General features: G+C 41.3%; 1 protein-coding gene across 1 annotated transcript in view; it reads right to left on the minus strand.

The window, feature by feature from the left end:
* Positions 1 to 20,686, minus strand: part of NLRC5 (NLR family CARD domain containing 5) — a 193,366-nt gene that overhangs the window by 108,824 nt on the left and 63,856 nt on the right. The window contains exons 18-23 of the mRNA XM_089689793.1: positions 15,180 to 15,242; positions 9,294 to 9,377; positions 6,160 to 6,243; positions 4,613 to 4,702; positions 3,685 to 3,747; positions 199 to 282 (exon numbers count right to left, since the gene is read on the minus strand). Of these exons, the coding sequence (XP_089545919.1) occupies positions 199 to 282; positions 3,685 to 3,747; positions 4,613 to 4,702; positions 6,160 to 6,243; positions 9,294 to 9,377; positions 15,180 to 15,242 (468 nt within the window). The remainder of the gene's footprint in view (positions 1 to 198; positions 283 to 3,684; positions 3,748 to 4,612; positions 4,703 to 6,159; positions 6,244 to 9,293; positions 9,378 to 15,179; positions 15,243 to 20,686) is intronic.

Genomic DNA, 20,686 nt, shown 5'->3' on the forward strand with positions numbered 1-20,686 from the left:
CAGATCATCAGGTGAAAACAGAGGGAAAAGGCCAAACAAAAGAAAATTGATGCAGCCAACAAATCTAATGATTGGTAAGCTGAAACAAATCAGATTTTTGGTTTGGGGATTAATACCGCTTTAAGTATAGATCTAGTTTAATAGCCACAATCACACATGAACGCGGGAGATGAGCACAATTCATTCTAAGTGACGCACCTGACTTCCCGCAGATTAGGATTCTGCGTCAATGCTTTCATGAGCGGAGCCACGTCAAGCTTCCCAATCCCACAACTGTTTAATCTGAAAGACCAGAAAGTGTTAGATGCCCAGCTATGAGTATATACTGTATAAAGAACAAATGGATATAGATGTTTTATGAAAAGAGCAACAGAATGGTGCAGTCACACAGCCAGGGACATATTCTACTGCATGGCTCATTTTTATTGAAATCAAATACAATAGGATAAGATAAAAATTTAAAGCAGAACTCCAGTCATTATGTGCATTTATTATTTTTTTCCCTAAAGGTGAACTTATCCTTTTATGTAGATCTCTGTGAAAAAACTGGGTAAGGGTTTAGAACTTCTGTCAGGTTTTTATTACTGTTTCTGTCCCCGTTGGGGAACAAAAATGAGGGGAAATCTAATCTTTGACATTTGTCATCAAGGATCACAGGACAAAGACAGCATTCAGATCTTAACAGGTATTCTACCTACCCTTTGTGACCAAAATGAGATGAAAAATTGGCTGGAGTTCTGCTTTAATTTCTATTTTTTATCTCTTACTGTTTTTGATTTCAATATAAATGAGCCATATACTAGATTATGTCCCTGGCAGTGTGACTTGTCATTTGATAGCATGTTAAAATCATCAAATTCCCAGATGACTACAATAGCTGCTCTGACTGTAGATATGAGTCATACAAAAGTCATTATTTGCTCCTGTACATTATTGGAGTTAACCAGTTGCCCACCAACCTATAGCAGAAATACTGCTACAGGATGGCAGGGCTGCGCAAACTCACATATATATACACGTGTAAACACAAAATATAAATATACAGTGAAGCGCTATACAGTTCGAATCTAACACGTGTAATACTATCGTGCTGTGTAATGCAATCCGTGCCAACACAATAGTGCTCAGTGGAAAAATACAGAAATACAATTAATATAATATTAAACAATTTAAAGTGAAAAAACCATTGAGATTGTGTAAAAAAACAATGAAAAATGTGATAGTGGTTCTTAAAAAAAGGGGGAATGGCATCACGTGCTAATTTGCCAATATCTGGTATAAACACACAGTATATAAATAAACATTAAATGAAAAACAAAGCAAAAAACATTGTGAAATTTCAAAGCATAAAGTCCATGCAAGTGAAACTGTGCCAACGTGATCTTCACTCTGACCCGCACAGGGCCAAAAGGCTATGATTCACAATACCAGATCCTCTCAATTGCGCTCCTCATCAAAGGGACCATGGAATGGAATAGAGACTTCTCCCAAGTGCACCTTATCCAGTCCACCTCCACTCAAGGCCATATAAATAAAAAACAAAGCAAAGATCCTTCCATAGTGCAGCAATCTTTTATTGGAAAGTAATCCCAGTCAAAAACGCCTGTCACCACATCCTATGGGTGTACTGCATGGTAACTGGGTAGAGCAATATGGCCGCTGCTTCCGAAAGTGCGTCACCTCGTACCAGAAATGGAATACCGACGCGTTGCATCACGTACCTCGTGACTTCATCAGGGTTCAACCCTCAACAATATTAATTTTTTTCACTTTCCAATAAAAGATTGCTGCACTATGGAAGGATCTTTGCTTTGTATCTTATTTATATGGCCTTGAGTGGAGATGGACTGGATAAGGTGCACTTGGAAGAAGTCTATATTCCATTCCATGGTCCCTTTGATGAGGAGCGCAATTGAGAGGATCTGGTATTGATAATCATAGCCTTTTGGCCCTGTGTGGGTCAGTGTGTGGAGGTGAGCAGGCATTGCTGCCATTTGAGGATCCCTTTTCTTTCACACCAGAGTGAAGATCACGTTGGCACAGTTTCACTTGCATGGACTTTATGCTTTGAAATGTCACAGATGTTTTTTGCTTTGTTTTTCATTTAATGTTTATTTATATACTGTGTGTTTATACCAGATATTGGCAAATTAGCACGTGATGCCATTCCTTTTTTTAAGAACCACTATCACATTTTTCATTGTTTTTTTACACAATCTCATTGGTTTTTTCACTTTAAATTGTTTAATATTATATTAATTGTATTTCTGTATTTTTCCACTGAGCACTATTGTGTTGGCACGGTTTGCATTACACAGCACGATAGTATTACACATGTGTTAGATTCGATCTGTATAGCGCTTCACTATATATTTATATTTTGTGTTTACACTTATTGGTTTAAGTTGAGTGGCAGCAGCTATAAGCAGTTTTGTATCATCCATAAAAAGCGCAGGAGGATATCCACATTCATTTCCTATATATACGTGATTTACCTTTTCAGGTAGGGGTGCGCAAGCGCGCGTGCCTCCCTACCCGCGCCACCATTGGCAGCTGCGGGTGTCAATCACCGGGTCCCAGCCGGAGATTCTCCGCCGGCACCCGGCGATCGTCAAGTAACACTGACAGGGGAGAGACCTGTAAACAACACATGTCTCTCTCCTGTCAGCAGTAACATGCTGCTGTGTATTTCTCTGCACAGCAGAGAAATGCACAGCAGCATGTTTCCCAAATAAAACGCACACAGCACATGTTGTAAAACACAACACAGCACACAGGTAACCCTTTGATTGCCCCAGATGTTAACCCCTTCCTGCCCAGTGTCATTAGTACAGTGTCAGTGCTTTTTATTAGAACTGATCACTGTATTAGTGTCACTGGGGATGTCACTGGGGATCACCGCCGTTACAAGTTTAAAAATAAAAATTCCAGTATATATACCGCCATTTGTAAATGCTATAACTTTCACGTAAATCAATTAATTAACACGTATTGGCATCTTTTCTTAGCAAAGACATGGAGCAGAATCCATTTTGGCCTAAATTTATGACGAGACTTGATTTTTAAAAATGAAAAAAAGCTCTATTTGTGGGGAAAAATAGGACATAAATTTCATTTTCGTGCAGCATTGCATGACCGCGCAATTGTCAGTTAAAGTAATGCAGCGTTGTATCGCAAAAAATGGCCTGGTCAGGAGTGGGGGGGGGGGGGGCAAATCGTCTGGAGGGCACGTGGTTAATATGAAATGATCAGATTGTTAAAAATACTTTCAATGCACATTTAACTTTGTTTATGCTAACTACTAATGCAAACTGTATGTGCATACTATTATTATTATTATACAGGATTTATATAGCGCCAACAGTTTCCGCAGCACTTTACAAAATGAAGGTAGACATTACAGTTACAATACAATTTGGTACATGAGGAAACATATGCAAAAATATGCATTGGCAAAATCCCCCCCCCCCCCCAAAAAAAAAAGAAAAACAGAAAAAAACAAATGTCCCATCTTTTCAGGTCGGAATGACATTGTTATTAAAATTCAAATAAAATAATGGAAACAAATGCAGTAAATGCAATTGCAAAGTCTTATCGCCCTCTAGTGGATTTTTAGTAGTACAACAAGTAACATAAAGCACAAAAGCTGTAGGTTAGGCAGTGTATAGAGCTGTATCCCCCTACCTGCAGGTGACCTTGTCAGCTATAGCCTGTCTCTGTAAATGTAACTGGATGTTATCAGCTGACCTGGAAAAGTGAAAGACATTATTGATAGAAAAGACAGCAGAAGTGAGAAAAGATCTAAGATAAGAAAGACCCAAGACATTAGCAGTGCTTCAAAACACATAGATAGATATACAGACATTGGAGAGCGATGGAAAAATAGTAATTGCTGAGAGTGAAATCAAATAAGCAAATTGACACAAAAGAACAGTAAAGATTTATTATAGTGAATCAATAATTGTAAATGATTCTTTTTTCTTTGTAGACCATCATACAGTTTTTTTTGTAGACACTGACATATTCCATGGGCCTGTAAATAGTTCTCTGTGTTTTAATACTACATATTGAAACAATAAACACATTTTAAAAGACTGCATTCCTGGCTAAGAATCACCCCACCCTTCCTCACTGCTCACAATGGTAGTTATGGGTTTTCGTGAAAGAGAGATAAGGAGTATTTATCATCACTCCAAAGACATGCTGGTAGGTTAATTGGCTCCTGTCTAAATTGTCCCTAGTATGTGTATGTATGAATGTGAGTTAGGAACCTTAGATTGTACACCTCTTGAGGGTTAGGGACTGATGTGAATGTACAATATATATATATATATATATATATATATATATGCATAAATTGATGGAGCTGTTTAAGTAAATTAAATAAATAATAATAAATAATAAGGTCTGCTCTCCAGCCAGTCAATTTTTCCCAGTGTCAGCCCGATGTGAAAAGCTGGGGGATCACTGCCTACCTTCCTCAAGGGTACCGTAATAAAAAAAAAAAAGAGAGAAAACTCCACCCACTGAAAATCCCCTTGTGACAAAATCTATATATGAGAAATAATATTGACAAAGAACACCTAATTAGAAATATATTTTTTGTTCTTACCTTATATCCACTTCGTTAATCCGGCGACAGAGGTTGATGGAGTTGGCCAATAGCAAAACACAGTTGGGGGATAAGTCACTATTACTGATGCTAAGGAAGAGACCAATAAAATGAGGTAAATAACAGAAGAGAAGAAGAGCCAGAAGAGGAGAGGATAGGGGAAGGTAGGAGAGGAAATGGCAGACAGAAGGAGAGGAATGGGGGAAAGGAGAGAAGAGGAGAGGGATAGAGGACAGAATGAGAGGAATGAAGGACAGAAGGAGAGTAGAGAAATGGGGGACAGAAGGAGAGGAGAGATATATGGGACAGAAGGACAGGAGAGGTATGGGGGACAAAAGGAAAGGAATGGGGGACAAGAGGAGCAGAGAGGAATGGGGGACAGAAGGAGAGTAGAGGAATGGGGGACAGAAGGAGCGGAGAGGTATGGGGGGACAAAAGGAAAGGAATGGGGGACAGGAGGAGAGGAATGGGGGACAGAAGGAGAGGAGAGGTATGGGGGGACAGAAAGAAAGGAATGGGGGACAGGAGGAGAGGAATGGGGGACAGAAGGAGAGTAGAGGAATGGGGAACAGAAGGAAAGGAGAGGTATGGGAGACAGAAGGACAGGAGAGGTATGGGGGACAAAAGGAAAGGAATTGGGGACAAGAGGAGCGGAGAGGAATGGGGGACAGAAGGAGAGTAGAGGAATGGTGACAGAAGGAGAGGAGAGGTATGGGGGACAAAAGGAAAGGAATGGGGGACAGGAGGAGAGGAATGGGAGACAGAAGGAGAGGAGAGGTATGGGGGACAGAATGAAAGGAATGGGGGACAGGAGGAGAGAAATGGGGGACAGAAGGAGAGGAGAGGAATGGGGGACAGAAAGAGAGGAGGGGAGAGGAGAGGAATCAGGAACAGGAAGAAAGGAGGGGAGAGGAGAGGAATCAGGTACAGGAAGAAAGGAGGGGAGAGGAGAGGAATTAGGGGCAGGAAGAAAGGAGGGAAGAAGAGAGGAGAGGAATCAGGGACAGGAAGAAAGGAGGGGGAAGGCATGAGGGACAGAGGAATAGGAAGGAGAGGAGAAGAGAGAGAGAAGGCAGAAAAGGAAATAAAAGGGAAAGAAAAGGGAAGGAGAAGAGAGGGAAGATGGGAGAAGGGGAGCAGAGTGGAAGGTAGGAGAGGAGAGGAAAAGGGAGGAGAGGAGAGGAGAAGGAGGAAGGGGAGAAGAGAGGAGAGAGGAATGGGGGACAGAAGGTTAAGTGGGAGAAGTGCAAAAATTGGGAAGAAAGAAGAAGAGAAGGTCAAGTGGGAATAGAGAGGAAAGGGAAAGAGAGGAGAGGGAAGAAGAAGGGAGATGAACAGAGGAGAGGGAAGGGGAAGTGAAAGAAGAGGTAAGGAATGGGGTGGGAGGAGAAAAAGAAAGGGTGAGAGAGGGGAAGAATAGAGAAGGAGAGGATCAGAAAGGAAATGATGGGAGGGATGGGAAGGGAAGGGGAAGGAGGATAAGGAAAGGGAGAAGGCGTAAAAAATAAAATAAGATTATCAATGTATCTACATTGTAATTATCTTACTTGAGGAGAATCAGATTGGAAAGCTGTGGTAAGTATTCCAGCAAGTGTGTTATCATTGTGTAGTTCAGCCCATTCATAGATAAACTGTAGAAAGAAATAATTTTGCTAATCAATAACTGGTTGATTTTCAAGTTAGGATTAAAAAAAAAAATTATTTCAAACATTAAATGTGTAATTGGGATGCACTAAATGCAAAAGTTCATACAGTTACCTAACTGTCATAACTCCAAGTCAGGAGCTGAAAACTTCAGGTTTGGGTGTATGGGCACCTTATAAGGAAACTATAATTCTTCAAGGTACTGCATTTATTTGAATTGCCTTTTTAAACTTTATAATTGTTTAAACTGATCTTGGTGCACCATTGCCACTGGTGTCACTGAGCATTGTGAGTTTTCTAAACAGACAGCATTGCAGTAGCTGTTTCACTTCAGACTGTCTCTTCAAACCAATACTCCGTAAACTGCATGGATAAGTGATTCCTCTTCTTATTCAGCTATTTGTGTAATCTGAGCTTCAGCAATTGAGCCCTGTAAATAACATCCTTTTTTTTTGGCAAAGAAGTTAAGATTAGCCTGGTTACTTATTGAAATTAACATAGAATTCAACCTGTTGGCTGAAAAATGTAAGTATGAAATATTCACAGGCAGTATTTTATATTTCGTGGGTTAAAAAAAGCAACAATCTGTAAATATTTTTGGGGCTTAGCCCTTACGTAAATACAATATGTACAAACCACTATACATCCCCTTAAAGAAGAAACCATGGGAAAAAAAAGCATTTAAATGGTCATTTTGTTCAAACGTAACATTTCAGTTTTCAATAAATGCTGAAACCTGACATTTTCTTATATATCTAGGAGTCTTTGTTAGTGAAATTTCTGTTCTGGCTCTGCACACCTTCTGGGCACATTAGGAAGCGTTCCCACTCTGCCTGTTGGAATGTATATTTATTTTACATTATTGATAATGTGATAGGAGATGAATACCCAAAACTCCAAAGTGGATAGAAACAGAGTAAGAAATGATGCCATGGAGCTTCACCCATAACTAAAAAAATCTTTTTATGCGTGAACCACACCTTTAAGAGGTGATTAGCAAGTCATGAATTACAACAAATATTAAAGTAACAGATATCATGCATACTACAATATAGAATTAGTAGCTAGAGTTGAACCTGTATATGTGTCTCAACTGTGTTTTTAACGGTTAGCCAAAAGTACAGCTTTAAATTGTATATTATTATTATACAGTATTTTTATAGAACCAAAAAGTTTGCTCAGCACTGTACATTATATATTTAGCCAAAACTGTTTTTTTTTTTGTACTGGACTGATTGGGGAAGAATAAGAACCTCTTTTGGGTTTTTACCGCTATCTGCGACTCCATGACATTCAGGGGAATTTAGAAAGATTGTCTAAGACACTCTTTATAATTTTAATGTACCACTCCATGACTAATGGCAGTGTGAGCAACAAATGTATGTATCTGTTGTAAACAAGTACATAAGTTTGGAGCACGCACTGCATGCGGAGGCGCACTGAGACCATATGGACGCCCTGCCCTCACTGCAGCTAAGTTTCCTCCTGAAGCTGTCACACAGACAGGGCAGTGGCGGGGATCCTGGAAGCTGGGTGGACAGAGCCTGATGAGGATTCACAGACGCTAATTCCCCATCAAGTTTGCTCCCCTTGAAATTGACCAGGGGCAGTTGGCGATTCCATACAGCTTGCCATTGGCTACAGAATCCGCCCACTGCCTGCTGTCAATCAAAAGTAGAAGGTGGACCTGATGGGGAACTAGCATCTCAGCTTCCCATTAGACTCCACCTACTGTCAGTGTCAGCTAGGAGACTCTCAGCTGTAAAGCATACAGCGCATGCAAAGTGGATAGCTCCGTAAAGTCTCCTGCACTCTGAAGTGTCCCTGAGTAATGGTGGCCGGCTAAATTGTGCTCCTGAAGTTGTCAGATATGCCTCGCCTTGCTGTCCTTTCAAGACTGGGGATGTCTATGGATGCAGGACAAAAAAAGAAAAGAAACAGGGGGCGCACAAGCCTAGTGCATTATCCTTTTGCTTTGTTCCTAAAATACATCCATCCATCCATCGATGTATGGAAATGGATGGAAATCCATCAATATTTTTGTATGGCTCTGAGGAAAAGCCAACGTCTCAAAACGTGTCAGCCAGTTGGACCTTTATTGACACCACCATTTGACTTGCCCCATGAGTTGGCACTTGCGGTTGGTTACTGACATGCTGTGATTCTTCCGTTGGTTTGTGAGTATGATACTTACCACCAGGGGCGGACTGGCAACTCATGGGGCCCCCGGGCAATAGGGGATCATGGGGCCTCTGTGTCCTTGCCCAAACTCAAAAAAGCCTATGAAAAAGGTACCAGGGGCATCTCATGGGGCCCCCTAATGACCCCAGGCAGCTCGGGCAGTGCCCGAGTTTCCAAATGGTCAGTCCGCCCCTGCTTACCACGTATCTTAGTAATAAAGCAAAAGGATAATGCACTAGGCTGGTGCACCCTCTGTTTCTTTTCTATTTTGTGAAGCATACAGCATCCTAAACAACCAACGCCTAGTGGGAGGCTAGAGGTGGTGGCGGCAGCAAATACTATACACAACGTATAAAGACAGGTACTCTGCCTGTCTCTTTATGCCAATACAGATTTGGTCTTAAATATTTCTAGTTTCTACGTGCTGATGGTAATTCTTTTGGAATTTGGTGCAGGAACAGCACCACTTTTACAAAGAACTGCTTAGAATAGTAAAGCTACTGAAACCTGCAGCAGAAATTTTTGAATCTGGTGAGGGCTTTTTTAAAGGTCCATACTACCAGAAAAGTGCCATTAGGACTTTATTGAATTCATGATGGTTGTGCACCATTGGCAATGGCTTCACCAGACAGGACGTGTACAATATGGGGCAAATCTGCAATAAGGGCACAGACCATTAAAAAATTGCCAAGGGGTTCTAGTCTTCAATAAAGAAATCAATTCTGTTTGTGCTGGAGATTTTATGTAATTTCAGGTATTTGAGAACACTACCCACACGTTTTTGTTGAAGTATCATTTTAGTAACTCTGTCCCAGCATATATAAAATGAGATTGCAGAGAGAAACTTCCTTCTTACTTTATCTGCGTGAGATCCGGACATTGTATCAGAAGTCGTACGATCCTCTGCAGTTTTGGGGAAGTCATACGGTACTGTGTAAGACTACAGGGAAATGAAATGCAAAGAGGGCAGAAAAAACATCAATAAAAAACTGAGGTAATATAATCTTCATCAATTCATCCTACTGTATCCTATATGCAAATACAATCGTTTATATTTATAATATAGGAAAATAAGAGAACGCCAGCAATTGCACATTCCAACCCATTTTCAACAATGAACACTTGTTTAAACCATACTTTGAGAAATAACAATTCATGGCAGCTAAGGGACATTTATTTTATATTTTTTTCTTAAAAATCTGTTGTATTTATGATCAGCAGAATCAATCAGCACACTATTAATTGTATCCAGTAAAAATTGTGCAAAGCCCACTTAATCCACCTTTAATTTGAGTTCTATAAAATTAATTTTATCGGCATTTAGCAAGCCCTTCGCAGTGCCTCTGAGTGAAGGTGCAGCCTCTTTTCACATAGTTCTGTGCTGCACATCTTCCCTTTCTTAGAGCTTCAAAACACATTATTGTGGGCTCAGACTAAAGGCCGCTTAGAGCAGTGTTTCTCAAACTTTTTTCAGTCAAGGCACCCTTTAAATTATGGACAGTCTTGAGGCACCCCATTCAAAAATGTAAAAAACTATTCTAATAGTTTTATATAACACAGCAGCATCCACACACGTAGGACACCCAACATTAGAGGTGATTTATTCTTCCAAATCAAATACACTTTTGCACACGGGTACTGACTAATGTTACAGTGTTTCTCTTCTCCCCCAGTTTTTCTCCATCACTGAGCTAATGTGACCCCCAGCACTGATGGAGAGGGGCAGGAGAGGGTCAAACAGGGATTCTATGCAGGCAACTGACAACCTCCTTATCAACTGATGATGTCATTGGTTGTCAGGACGCCAGTGGCTAGAAGTTTGTAATGGCGCACAACGAAGACCTGTGGCTTTGTGTAACTGAAAGGCGGGCTTCTTCCACCCGCTGGCTTGTATACAAGTTTTGGGCAACTTTTTTTTTGTTCCAAAAGTACTTTATTATTATAAGAAGAAACAAGAAAGCATTTAGAGCATATACAGCTATAGATCTCAGTCAGAACATAGACATGACATGTTGCCTCCCGTTTCGCAGACGGGACATATTTGTAAACTGTAATACAGGTCGAAATGGGGTAGAACATTACATCAAGCATACAATGCAAACCAGTGGATACAAAGAGGAAAGTAGATAAATCGATGTGGGTGTATGTTGTCTCGTGTTGAATATCAGCAATTTTATAAAGATGAGGTGATGTGCAGATTAGGGTAGGGAAAGCGTTGGATGCTGTGAAGGTCATGGTTTACGTATTTATAACTTGAGTGTATTTTATAGTTGAAATTAGTCATATCTGTGTAAAGGTAAATGCTCTATTTGGTTGGTGAAGAATACATGATAAGGGTGTATGACAGGTGTGAAAAAAGAGGTCAGAAAGAAGAACAGTAAGAAAGAGAAGTGTAGGATGAAATGGTGGGGGGAATATGGGGGAAGGGAAACCCCCAAAAAATGTATATATATTAAAAAAAAAAAGGGGGGGGGAGGAGTAAGGGGTTAAATGGCTGTAGAGTGTATAGGTAATAAAAATTTAAAATGGATCATATTAATATGTATTAGCCAAGCCAGAAAGGTAGTAATAAAGCTTAGAATATGGTATGTACAAGATCGATCAGTGGGGCAACACGTGGATCAAAAACCCCATAAGGCATGTTGTGATATAGATCTACAGCCTATCTTTATGTGTGATAAAAGTGTCCCCGGGGATTAGGGTATTCCCCGATACAGCATTGCATTTGGACATTCAGTTAGGGGGTATAGATTGATTGTGTACTATTAGATGATAGGTAAAGGTGGATTTGAAATGACTCCAGCATGCCCATGTTTTCCTGAATCTCTCGGGATGTTCCTTAGCTACAGAAATCAGTTCCTCCATTTCCTCAGTTTTGTCGATCCTAGCAAACCATTCACGTATAGTGGGAACATGTGTTGAGCGCCAGTGGACTGGGATACATTGCTTTGCAGAATTTACCATGTGCATGGTGAGTGATTTGCGATATGTCCGAAATGGAAGAGCGGTATGGTGAACCAAAAATTGTGCGGGGGAGAGGTCTAGGGCATACGTAGTAACTTGTGCAATTGTAGATTGAACTTTCCCCCAGAAGGGTTGCAACAATGGGCATTCCCACCAAATGTGTAGGAGTGTACCCGTCGTTTGATGGCATCTCCAACACAAGTCAGAAATGTTGGAGTTGAAGCGGTGAAGCAGGGATGAGTTTTGGGCAACTTTTAGACATTTTGCCAAGGCACCCCTGAAGAAACTTCAAGGCACTCCAGGGTGCCTGGGCACCCTGGTTGAGAAAGGCTGAGTTTGAGTGTAAAGATACTGAGCCTTGTGGATTTAGCAGGAAGGACGACCAGATGCAAAACACAAATGCTAGGTTGAACCTTAGAGTCAACCACAAATCAACATAAAAGTGTCGCTTTTGACTCAAGTGTACCTTTCAGACTTCCATGAACTCTAAGGAAGACAGCAAAGCATTTCTGCGATAGCTCCCTTGCCAGCACTTTTTTGGATGCCCATCCCAGGGCCCCATGCAATGAGCTGTTGGCAGGTGCAACAGCTACAAATACAGATAGACAAACCACTTTATGTATCATCTGTCACTATCAACTGTTTCACTTTCATTTGCATGAAGTCGGTCACGCTATAAGGGCCAATTCATACATATGCAGTTACACGTGTTTTTTTTTTTCTTGTGGGTAAACAGTTATCTGCAGTGACACACAAAAAACAATTGTTTTCCTGTGTCATGTTTGCACCAGAATCCATTGTTTCACTGGGGGAAATGTACTAAGACTGGTCCACTCAGAATCTGGTGCAGCTGTGCATGGTAGCCAATCAGCTTCTAACTTCAGCTTGTTCAATTAAGCTTTGGCAATAAAACCTGGAAGCTGATTGGTTTCTTTGTAGAGTTGCACCAGATTTTGCACGCTACAGCTTTAGTAGATAACCCCTATTGTGTTCCAGAGATGTGCAATATTATCCAACATGTTTGTGTAGCACTACCACCGTAGGCGTTGCTGAAGTTTGGGTTCTAATTCCAAGGGGGATTAGAACTTGGATGGAGCAAGGGGTGTATGGGATGCCGAAGGGTAATGGCAACAAGGGAAAAAACTCCTTAGCAACTATGTACAAGTCTTTAGAGCAAAAAATCTTCTGGAGAGCTAGCCAGCATCTCCTGTTGTACCACTCCAGAACCTAGATGAATCCTCTCCTCAGCCAGCTATACTGGGTGAATTCCTGGGCAGGGGATCCTGATCCTGCCACTGCACTGTGAAACAGTCCCAGGTAAGATAGCTAATCCAGTTTCCAACTAGAGTGTCTCTTTCCTCTTACTGGCCCAGGGGGTGCTGGTCAACTCACTCAGTCTTTCTCCTGTGCTGCTGGTGGGTTGCTACCAGGGCTTCTAGCTTGGCCGCTGCTTCCCTGCTACACAGGTGGTCCTCGCTCTGGGGGTCGGTGAAGTCCTGTCCTTTCCTGCCACAAAGATCCTTTGTCTGTACGTGAGCCCCTCTCCATGTGGGCCCCCTTCCAGGCTACTGCTCTCCAGCTTCTCACTTCCTCTCCATTTTTCACCTGAACTCCCCTGTTGCTGAGCAGGCTCTGTTACTTTTAAGGGCTGTCCTGACCCCATGCCAAACCTCCTGTTGGGGATTGGCCACGATCTTTCAAAAGTGCAGATCAGCCACTCCTCACCTCCACCCACTGTATCTAGAACTATCTCCAAAGTTCCAGAGCAAGGAGAAATCTCTCTGGATGGCCCTGCATGTCACCAAGCGACAAGCGCTGAGCTACTATGCAGTGACATGAATGAAGCATTCACAGTGCCCCATGCCACACAACTCTGCAACGCAAAACAGACTGCTGCCCACACACAAACTGCTGCAGTTTGTATGTGGGCAAGTATAAATGAGCCCTAAACCATTTTCATGAAACATACATTTTTGTAAAACATATTTTAATACAATCCCTGGAATTCATATATTGTCATGCAGACAAATGTCAGTAAATCTGACACATTTATGCACATGCAGAAGTTAGATGGAATTTTCCACCTTGTCTATGTAACTATGAATTTGTTGCAAAGCCTGCATTGGGCAGAGGTCTCAAGGATGTTGTATAGCCGAGCTTCATTGATTGCTAGCATGCTGGTGGCATCAGGGCCGGAAACGTCCTAACAACCTGTGCAACTGAGAGTCATTGGCTGCCAGAGTCCTAGCAACCAACAAGTTCCCATCACAAATTACTCCAAAATGGCATTGGTCTTATTTACTGCCAGTTTCCTATCTCCAAAATGGTGATTTTTCTTTAAGTATTTATGACAGCCATTGTGGCATAATAAAAAGGTATCGCTATAAAGAACTAGATCAATTTGCACACATTGGTAATGGCATTAAATCTGTTGGACTGCTTTTCCAAAATTGGTGCCAGAAAAGTGTTGCAAATGCTAAATTGAGCCTCTGATTAAAACATGAGTACAGAGTAATTTTATAGAGCAATTTAGTCTACAGCTTTTTTCAGGATTGTTGGCCATCTTCAGTGCAGTGTAGGTGAACCATGGTTTTTATAGAATAGAACTTGGGGAGCAATAAGGCAGGTTTAGACTTCATTTAGAATATTGTGTCCAGTTCTGGAGACCTTGCTTACAAAAAAGATATTAAGAGTTAGTTCAAAGACAGGCAACAAAAAAGGTGAAAGGTCTGAGGAATAAAACATATTTGAAGAGACTTCAATAACTTAATATGTACAGTCTTGAGGAGAGAAGGGAAATGGGAGACATGATCAAACTGTGACCAATGTTCATAGGGCAGTATTTTCAATATAAAGCTAAGATTAAAAACTTGACTTCAAACTAGGAGGAAGAAAGTTCAAAACTAATCTTAGAAAGTATTATTTTACTGAAAGCATAGTTGATGCTTGGAATACATTTCCATCAGAGGTCAACAGTAAGTGGATTCAAAGATGCTTGGGACAAACATATATCTATACTCAAAAAGTTAAATAAATAAATGAAATAAAGCAAAAGTATAGAAAATAAAAGTTTGGGGAATCCTCAATGGACCATTTGGTCTTTTCTATTGTCACCCTTCTACAGTATGTTTCTAATTTTGCATGTGTTATGGTGAGGTGGGCCCACTATTCTATAGCAGGTAATAAACTGCTTATTCTTTGGATTTATAATGACAATTAGGCATGTTCTGTTCTTCTGTTCTAAGAAGGCCCTACTGTGCTTCATGCTGGTTTCATGAACACATGAACAACCCCTTGGCTCCCTTCAGCCTACCTTACCATAACCTGGGTTAGCATTCCTTTAAGGATAAGTTCACCTTTCGTAACATGTTACATTTTACACTCATATTCAGGGTGTAACTTGTTACTGTAGCACCAGTCCTCTCAAACCCCCCCCCCCTTGGACCCCTGGGGGATCTTCTGCCCCCACTAGCTGTCACAATTTTAAAAAAGAAGTTGGCTTGTGGTTCTCAATGAACTCATGGCACCATCTGCCGATTGCTTGTGCAATGCTTTCTTAAAATAAAAAATAGTAAATGCGCATTTTTTTTACCCGAAAAGAATTAGCATTTATTTTTTTTTGTTAAAAGGTGAACTTTAACACAATCATAGACAAAATAATGTGTGGTTCTACAGACATGAGCCTGACAGTTACACCAGTTCCTAAAAAGAAGTAGAGAAAACTCCATTAGTGGTTTCTACATATGTCTTTCCCACTCTTTGTATTGATAATCATTACCTGAATGATTTTAAAGGATGAGGAAGTTCTCTCTTTTCACCTTTAGACAGGAAAGATGATTCTCTGTAACACAAAGCACAATTATACATTTCTTCTCTCTGCTTTTGTGTACAACTGCAAAGATGCCCAAAGGGGCTCTAAATCTTCATACAATTTTGTTTCTTTTGAAATAAGCTGCCCGTCCTCTACAGCATCAGAGGAACAATACTGCCTCCTCTCATGCAGTAACAGCAGCCAGAGGCTGACCACGGGCTTTGTAGGCTGAGGCAATGTGGGCTTAACTAGGCTGAGGCTTGTGACATCAGTTCTACAGTTCTAACGACCAATATTATCACTGCTGTCAGTTTCGGAATGCATTTACAAATATATGTAAAAATATATGTTAAAATTACTTTTTTATATGTTAAAAAAAAATCTGAAGAATATATTTAAAAAATATATATTTTTAAAAATATATATTTTTTAAATATATTCTTCAGATTTTTTTTAACATATAAAAAATTCATTTTAACATATATTTTTACATATATTTGTAAATGCATTCCAAAAATGTAGATTTGTATTTTAAGACTTACAGTATATTTGAAATGTATTTTTAAAAATATTTTTCATATAATTTGTAATAAAAACGCATTTCAACATGCAGTATATATATTTATTGCAATGTATTTTGAAATATATTGAATATGGCCAAAATTGTAGCATTTCAAATATATGGCAATATATTTGGGAAGAATATTTTTAAAGTATATTTCAAATATATTTTTATTCCATATGGGTAGAGCGCTGTTTGCATCATTGGGGGTCGCTCAACTCTAGAAATCCCCCCTCTTTTACACACTGAGATGGTGTGCGAGTTTTCTACAGAGCAGTTTAGCAGCTGTTGGGATCACATCTGGCCTCCTCTTGTTATATATGGGAAATTCCTTAACTTACCTTCTGGCTCTTCATTTGGGACTTTTGGTTTATCACTTTTAAGCACTCATATGTTTATGTAGTTTTGCTACACAAGTTTTTTCTCTTCTTTCTCACTTTGTATTGATTATGTTATACATACGCTCATGATTTAAATTTTGTAATACTACGATTTTCATAGTGCTGCACTGCTGTTTACTATATTTGTGTATACCACATATTAGTATTGTGGCAGCTGCAACTAAATGTCTTACGTTTTGGAGTCCTATCGCGGTATTCTTTCTTTGCTGTCCATATCTTCACCACCACTCTTTACCAACTAATAGCTTGTTCCTCAATTACGCTTCAGCTTGATCCCAACCTGCAGCCACTTGTTACCGAACTTTGTTTGTACCTCAACTTTGCTTTTGCTTAGTCCCTACCTGCTATATCTGCTACTGGACCCCGGTTTGCGATCTTGAGGACTTTGACTTGGTACTAACATGCAGCAAAACCCTATTCCACCATGAGGATTTCTAGTAAATACCAATTAGTGCTTGGACCCTGCACCTTGGATGAGCCTGCGCCATCCTCCAGGGTGACCTGCTTATGTACTTATCCAGCTGGTTCGTAGGAGCCTCTTTACTGTTATAGCTACTAGTCTCTGAGCCTCACGCCTGACCATGACAATTGATGTTTGGGAACAAATACAGAGACTAATGCAGGCCATACATGGGTCGAATTCCAAACGATTTTCGTCCGAAAATCGAAAACGTTGTTTGCTCAGTAATCCGATGGTGCCATCAATGATTTAGAAAATCGGATGACTAAGTCATAAAGTTCACACCATATAACAGGTGAAACTTCTGTTCCTTCCAGGTCACGGCTCATGCGCATATTCTTTTCGGAAAAACGATCGTACGATTTGACCATCATTGAGTCGAAAATCGGTCGTTTTTCACGAATTTTCCAACATGCTCGATCACCAAGAAGGGGAGGAAACAAGAAAATCAGCAGGTACCTTTGACCCACTAAGAGAGCGAAAATCGGGCAATTATTCTAAGAGCCTTTTTCGGACGAAAAATCGGTCAAATTTCGACCCATGTGTGGCCGGCATTATGCACTGGACGCTTCTTGTGGATTATTGGCAGCCACTGCTGAGTCAGATCTAAAGCTTTGTAATCAGCAAAGCCTCTGCGCCATGCTGACTGGACAGCTCAAGCTTTGACTTAGCAGGGGATGTGTCTGACTCCGGCAGAGAGACCACTGCTTTCACATAGCGTGCAAGGATCTTTCTCTGCAGCATGCTGGCAGTGGGCAACACATTTCTACTCAGGCTCTGGCTGCATTCAAAAGAAAACTAATTGTGGACTGTGGACAGTTTTTGTTTTAATGAACCTGGAATATATTAACTGCTGTAGCCTCCCTAGCGGTCTGAATATGTCAGTATTTCTGTGCTCAAAGCAGTACATTTTTATGCATGGAAATATGTATTTTTTTTATTGTAGTCCTGTAATTTTTAGGAATAACTCACTGAAATCTGTCCGAACAAGAGTCTAGTAAACATGATAAAATTTGAAAAACAAAATTATAATGTAATAAATAATTATAAAAATAATAATATAATAGTAATAAATTTAATTCAATAATATAATCAAACCAAAAACACTGAAATTAGAAATATAGCGCCAAGTTCGCACATCACTGAGCAAAGTCGCAAAATTGTTTTCAGTGTCTGATGATGAATTTCCCCACGAATCATTATCACTCAATTCTGCAAGTGGTTCTGATTTACTATCGCTGTTCTCTAGCTGGTCTAAAACCGCTTTTGACCTAAAGGGATGCTTTTTGGACGCCATGGACATTTCTCGGTTCCCAGGCAGAAAGAAGAGTAAAAATGCAGGCAGGGCACAGGACAAAGCACTCGGGACAAAATGTATGTGAAATGGTTCGACACAGTAATGTTTTACTATGTGATTTTAGTGTATTTATTGAATGTCACTTTTTCACATTTTTCAATTTCCCGCCAGTTCCGTGTCCGTACGTCCCGACGTCGCAGAGAACGGAACCTGGAAGACAGATGCCGGCATCCGCCGGAGGACATGGCCGGGTACACTGCAGGGGGGACATCGCGGGAGTGCAGGACAAGGTAAGTGCAGAAGGGATCCTGGAGCAGCGCCGCATGGTAAGCCCGAGTGTAGCTCAAGGTTACCACTTGTGGTGCTGAAACTTTACCCCGAGCTACACTCGGGAATACCGCCAGGGAGGTTAAACTGAATATTCAGTTAACTTTTCTTTTTTGTCAAAAGACAAAAAAACAGAAACTGTGGGGATTTAAGAAACACACCAGGCATCAGTTTGGGATGAATCTGAGGTCATTTAAAATGAATTACATTTTACCTGCCCTTGACTTCTTTCTGACCTGCATTTGACATGCTTAGATATGCTTCAAGCAGGTTTGCCATTTTCAAGAACTGTATGAGAATGCAAAACTTGTTTGAAGTGAACCAAAGCCCGTTATCACAGGCCCTAAAAGCAAAATGTTCATACTTGACAGGAGTAGACCAGAGTAGTGAATATATACCTGTAGTTACTATAGGCTTAAAGTGTTTCTTGGACCCTGCATTCACTATATCTGGTCTCCCACAGTACACACAACATGGAAATGCAATTATTTTAGTAAATATAAACAGCTAAATACCTTTTCTCGTCACCAGTATATAGCAGTCTTGTTACGTTTATCATTATCCAGCGGAGCACTGGTTAAAGCTTGTAGGAGGAGTTTTAATTCTGCTCTGACTGTCCTATGAGGCTGCACCCCTGACCCCCTATCTAAACAGTGCTGATTGGTCCTGTTCTGATTACTTGCACCCTCCCAAAGAGAAAAAAAAACTCTCTAGCAATACACACTAAACTGAGCATGTGCAGAGTGACTCATAGAGCTCTGTACTATCAGCAGATGGATTGGGGACAGTAGAAGAAGAGGAAGATCAGAGAAGACAGGATCAAACAGCCTTTTTACACAATGTGAAGGATTGATCCCTTAGGTTCCACAGTGAGTTTAACAAGCATGGCCAGATCTAGGGGGGTGCTGGGGTGGGCTGCGCCCCCCCAGATTTCTGTTGTGCACCCCCTGGCTGGCGGCTGATGGCTGAGTATCATCCCCCATTCCCAGACTTAGGGGACATGAGTGCACAGCCTGGTGCAGTGATCTGTGTTTAGGAGAGAAGGTGGGCTGTGCCCTTTCCCTCCTACACACAGCACATCACACACACACAGTTTACTTACCTGCACACATTTCCTTCTTGGACTTGGAGGCGGCAGTGTGTAGGTAAACCGTGTGCAGTCCGGACTAGCGATCGAGAGTGTGTGGTGTGAGTGGGGGCTGTGTGAAAATTATTTGGTTGGGATTAGAGGTGGAGGGATCAGTGGCTTTTTGCACTGGGGAGGGATATTTGCTAGGAGGGGGGATTAGAGGGGAATATGTGCAAGAAGGAGGGATTGGGGTGGGGGGTGATATGTGCAAGGAGGAGGATTAGGGGGGATATGTGCAAGGAGGAGGGATTGGGGGGGGGATGAAATGTGCAATTATGAGGATTAAGGGGTATATGTGCAAGAAGGAGGGATTGGGGGGGGGGTTGAATTGTGCAAGGAGGAGGGATTAGGGGAGATATGGGTGGCACAGTGGCTTAGTGGTTAGCACGTCTACCTTGCAGTAAATGGGTCATGGGTTCAATTCCCGACCATGGTGCCTCCTGCATGGAGTTTGCATGTTCTCCCTGTGCTTGCGTGGGTTTTCTTTGGGTGCTCCGGTTTCCTCCTACACTCCAAAGACATGCTGGTAGGTTAATTGGCTCCTGTCTAAATTGGCCCTAGTATGTGTATGTATGAATGTGAGTTAGGGACCTTAGATTGTACACCCCTTGAGGGTTAGGGACTGATGTGAATGTACAATACATATGTATAAAGCGCTGCATAAATTGACAGCACTATATAAGTACCTGAAATAAATAAATAATATGTGCAAGGAGGGGGGTTGGGGGACATGTGCAAGGAGGAAGGATTGGGGGATATGTGCAAGGAGGAAGGATTGGGGGATATGTGCAAGGAGGAGGGTTGGGGGGGGGGGATATGTGCAAGAAGAAAGGATTAGGGGGTGATATGTTTAAGGAGGAGGGATATGTTCAAGGAGGAGTGATTAGGTGGGATATATGGAAGGATTGGGGGATACATGCAAGGAGGAGGGATTAGGGGGGATACGTGCAAGGAGGAGGAATTAGAGGGGGATATGTAAAAGGAAGAGGGATTAGGGGCAAATGTGCAAGGAGGGGGGTTGGGGAGGATTTGTGCAAGGAGGAGGGATTAGGGGGGATGTGTGCAAGGAGGGGGGATATGTGCAAGTCCAGCTACATACTGTGCATATGGATTCTGTGTCTGTAATAGAATCTGATCTCGGCTATGTGCTGTGTGGGGTGGAGGAGATCTGAGTACCCAGGCTGTTTACAGTGTGGGGAAGGGAGGAGGAGACCTGCTGTGTGCTCTGCCCGCAGTGACCCTGTCCTTTTCTCTGCCAACCAATGTCTTATGCCCTACTGACTCCTGTCCTCTGCACT

This window comes from Staurois parvus, unplaced genomic scaffold, assembly GCF_062004578.1.
Source record: "Staurois parvus isolate SC_StPar_1 unplaced genomic scaffold, SC_StPar_1.0 ptg000498l, whole genome shotgun sequence".
Classification (NCBI taxonomy): Eukaryota; Metazoa; Chordata; class Amphibia; order Anura; family Ranidae; genus Staurois; species Staurois parvus.